This window comes from Bison bison, unplaced genomic scaffold (assembly GCF_000754665.1).
Source record: "Bison bison bison isolate TAMUID 2011002044 unplaced genomic scaffold, Bison_UMD1.0 scf7180017845677, whole genome shotgun sequence".
Classification (NCBI taxonomy): Eukaryota; Metazoa; Chordata; class Mammalia; order Artiodactyla; family Bovidae; genus Bison; species Bison bison.
In genome coordinates this window covers 4,976-9,389 of record NW_011476250.1, presented here as the reverse complement: position 1 = coordinate 9,389, position 4,414 = coordinate 4,976, and the positions used below count along the sequence as shown (strand labels likewise).

The following is a 4,414-nucleotide window of genomic DNA, read 5'->3' as shown; positions in this document are numbered from 1 at the left end:
TCCTGCTCAGACATTGGGCAGTGCCTCAGTGGGCCCCACCCACAAGCTACTGTCGGTGAACAACCTTTCGTGTTTCCACTCAGCCATTGGTCGGCTCTGCAGTGGACACCGCCCACAAGCAGCCAACTGCCAATGAGCGACCCTTAGTGGTTCTGTTCAGCCATTGGACGGCACCGAGTGGGCCCCACCCACTGGCAAGGAAGCGTCAATGAACAGCGCTTAGTGATGCTGCTCAGCCATTGGATGGCACTGCAGCGGGCCCCGCCCACAGGCCAGCAGCTGTCATTCAATGCCCCTTAGGGCTTTCATCCAAAGGTGTGTGAACTGATGGTCATCAGGTGGACGCAGAGTCCAGATACATGCCCTGGCCTTATCCCCAGGGGCCCTCCAGCTCACCCAGCCTTGGTCCAGTGGGAGAGCCCGGAGGGCCCCGGGAACAAGCTGGGGATTATGGCTTGGGGGGCTCCAGGGTGCTTGCCAGGGCCACCCACTGTCTGGACCCGGGGCTTCAGGCCACGGTGACCGTCTCCCCCCGTCCTGGGTTCTGTGATCTAACTAGAGCGGGCGTCTGTCCTGGCTACCCTGCCGTCAGGGACCCCCATGGGACCTCGTCTCCCCCGTCTGGACACAGTGAGAAGCCTGGGGGTCTCCCCCATCCTTGGGTCTGCGATCTAACTACAGTGGGCGTCTGTCTTAGCTACCATGCAGTCAGGGATCCCTAAGGGACCCCGTCTCCCCTGACCTGGGCACCCTAAGAAGCCCGAGGGTCAGTTCAGTGATGACAGCTGGGCGGGGTCTGGGGACCTGGCCCTCAGGGAGCTGCCCGCTGAGCTCTTTCCCTTCTGAGCCAGGCCTGGGACCCTGAAGGGTGAAACCTGTGCCTGGTGACCTGGCCCTTTGTTTTCAGAACAGAGAATATAACACGTGTCTGGTAGAGATTTAGCGCAACCTTGTCCACTGACCGTGACGGGACCTCAAGAGCAAAGGATGTGTGTGCGTGTGAATGTGCTCAGTCGTGTCTGACTCTTGGCGGCCCCGTGGACTGTAACCCTGCCAGGCTCCTTTGTCCTTGGGATTCTTCAGGTGAGAACACTGGAGTTGGTTGCCGTTTCCTTCTCCAGGGTATCTTCCCAACCTGGGGATCGAACCCAGGTCTCCTGCATTGCAGGGGGATTCTTCACCCCTGAGCCACCTGGGAAGCCAAGAAGTTGTCAGCAGCTAACCACGCCCATCCCTCACCTTCAGTACAAAAGGGCTTTGCTGAAAGCTTCCAGTAACTTTGGGTTTCTTAAGGCTTGATGCACCCATCTCCTTGTGTGGCCCTGTAACAAACTTTTCTGTGTTCCAAATTCCAGTATTCTAGTATTGTTTGGTCTCACTGGATGTCAGGCAGATGGACTTGCGTTTATGGTAACAGCAGCTCTGTCTGAGCGTAGCGGGCTCCCCAGGTGGCCCAGATGGTAAGGAATGCTGCTTGCTGATGCAGGATACACAGGTTCAATCCCTGGATTGGGAAGATCCACTTGCAGAAGGGAATTGCAATCCAGTCCAGTCTCCTTGCCTGGGAAGTCCCATGGAGAGAGAGGAGCTAGAGGGCTACAGTCCATAGGGTTGCCAAGAGTAAGACAGGAGTGAGTGACTAAGTATGCGTCTGAGGCTAGCCTCAGAGAGTCTTCACATTTAAATGCACACTTAGAGAAAACCTTTTGTATGCAGGACCCATACTTTTCTCTAACTGATAACCGCAGTGATGAGTGAAATAGACATTCATTTGAACATCAGAACAGTATGTTGTTTTTTCTTTTTGAAAGGCTTTCCTTGGACATAGAAAAGTTTTTCCTCTCTGCAGCCCGTCTTTTTTCTTTTTTTAATTTTGGCCACCTTGTGCAGCTTGTGGGATCTTAGTTCTCACAGCAGGCATCAAACCCATGCCCTCAGCAACTGAAAGCGCAGGGTCCTCACCGCTGGACCACCAGGGAATTCCCTCATCTTTTTGTTATTGCATAAAGTTATACTTCCCTGGGAACTTCCCTGTTGCTCACACGGCAAAGAATCTGCTTGCAGTGCAGGAGACCTGGGTTTGATCCCTGGGCTGGGAAGATCTCCTGGAGGAGGGCATGGCAACCCACTCCAGTATTCTTACCTGGAGAATCCCATGGACAGAGGAGCCTGGCGGGCTACAGTCCACGGGGTCACAAAGAGTCAGACACGATTGAGCAAGTATGCACATGTACTTTCCAGACCACTGCACTTGATTTCTTCTTTCTGATTTCCCTTCCAGTTACGTTTTGGGTCATCGCACGCTATCTCCTCCAGTGCTTTGTGTATATATTGGTAACAGTTTACTATATAGGCAGACCTCAGAGAGAGCGGATTCAGCAGCGGAGCAGCTCAGTAAAGCAGAGAGTGTCATAAAGCAAGTCACAAGAGGCTTTTGGTTTCCCAGTGCGTATGAAAGTTTTGTTTAGGGGACTTTATCATTCTTTTTTAGATTCTGCGTATAAGTAACATCATACAGTATTTCTGTGATTCTGTCTGGCTTCACTTAGTATGACCATCTCTTTCTTATGGGTATCTTTTCCAGGGCCGTATCTTATACAATTGTGTTTATTCCAATAGATGGAGAAGGGAATGGCAAACCACTCCAGTACTATTGCCTGGAAAATCCCATGGACGGAGGAGCCTGGCAGGCTACAGTCCATGGGGTTGCAAAGAGTCAGACACATCTGAGCGGCTTCACTTTTCATGACGTGTGTATGTAGACACACATACGTGTCTCTGACCGTGTGTGTCGTTCAGCTGGTCAGTCGTGTCCAGTGCTTTGTGCACCCAGGGACTGCAGCGCCTGGTTTTCTCATGACTGAGGGCCTTGTGCTGGCTGTTGAATCTACCAGTGTGTTCTTTTCTTCTCTCTCTTTCTCCAACGCCTTTCTCACCTCTGCTTAGAGTCTGTCACCCTCCTATGTAATGAAGACAGCACTTGCAGAACCAAGGAAGTTGTTCAGTTGCTCAGTCGTGTCCGACTCTTTGTGACCCCATGGACTGCAGCACGCCAGGCTTCCCTGTCCTTCAGCAACTCCCGGAGCTTACTCAAACTCATGTCCATTGAGTCCGTGATGCCATCCGACCATCTCATCCTCTGTCGCCCCCTTCTCCTCCCTCCCTCAATCTTTCGCAGCATCAGGGTCTTTTTCCATTGAGTCAGCTCTTCGCATCAGGTGGCCAGAGTATTGGAGCTTCAGCTTCAGCATCAGTCCTTCCAATGAATATTCAGGACTGATCTCCTTTAGGATGGACTGGTTGGGTTTCCTTGCAGTCCAAGGGACTCTCAAGAGTCTTCTCCAGCACCACAGAATTGGAAAGCATCAATTCTCAGACTCTCAGCCTTCTGTCTGGTCCAGCTCTCACATCCACACGTGACTGCTGGCCCGCCCCTATAGATGTTTCTTCGCATGACCTGTTCGTGTACCATGAACTCAGTCCTCTCCCCACCTCAGCCTCTGTCTGTCCGGCCGAGGCACAGCGCTCAGTCTCACTGTGATCCCCCCGCCTTCCCTGGTGCAGGTTCTGGACGGGCCATGACGACCGCTTCCTGTACATGCTGATGGAGTTCGTGCCGGGCGGTGAGCTCTTCAGCTACCTGCGGAACCGTGGCCGCTTCTCGAGCAACACCGGGCTGTTCTACGCGGCCGAGATCGTCTGTGCCATTGAGTACCTGCACTCCCGGGACATCGTCTATAGGGACCTGAAGCCAGAGAACATCCTGCTGGACAGAGACGGCCATGTCAAGCTCACCGACTTCGGGTTTGCCAAGAAGCTGGTGGACAAGTGAGTGACCATTGCTCTCCCCGTGTTTCTCCTTTTCCTCTCCCTCTGCCTCTGACAGCCTCCACTCCATCTTCTGTGCTGGGAGTTCCTTTCTGTTGAGATTCCGCATCTCAGAAGAAGTGATGGGTGGCTTCCCTGGTGGCTGAGACAGTAAAGAATCTGCCTATAATGTGGGAGACCTCGGTTCGATCCCTGGGTCAGGAAGATCTGCTGGAGAAGGGAAAGGCTACCCACTCTAGTATTCTTGGGCTTCCCTAGTGGCTCAGATAGTAAAGAATCCACCTGCGATGTGGGAGACCTGGGTTCCATCCCTGTATCAGGAAGACCCCCTGGAGAAAGGAAAGGCTGCCCACTCCAGTATTCTTGGGCTTCCCTGGTGGCTCAGAGAGTAAAAAATCTGTCTCCAATGCGGGAGACCTGGGTTCGCAAGATCCCCTGGAGAAGGGAAATGCTACCCACTCCAGTATTCTTGCCTGGTGAATTCCATGGACAGGGGAGCCTGGAGGGCTATAGTCCATGGGGTCGCAAAGAGTTGCACACGACTGAGCACGCACACACAGCAATATACATGTAGATATACACGGGG

General features: G+C 53.1%; 1 protein-coding gene across 1 annotated transcript; it reads left to right on the top strand.

The window, feature by feature from the left end:
• The first annotated feature begins 2,184 nt into the window (after positions 1-2,184).
• LOC104986062 (putative serine/threonine-protein kinase PRKY) lies at positions 2,185-3,997 on the top strand. Its single transcript, XM_010836488.1, has 2 exons — positions 2,185-2,445; positions 3,565-3,997. The coding sequence occupies exon 2, from the start codon at positions 3,599-3,601 to the stop codon at positions 3,830-3,832; it is 234 nt and encodes a 77-aa protein (XP_010834790.1). The 5' UTR covers positions 2,185-2,445; positions 3,565-3,598; the 3' UTR covers positions 3,833-3,997.
• The last annotated feature ends 417 nt before the right edge of the window (positions 3,998-4,414 follow it).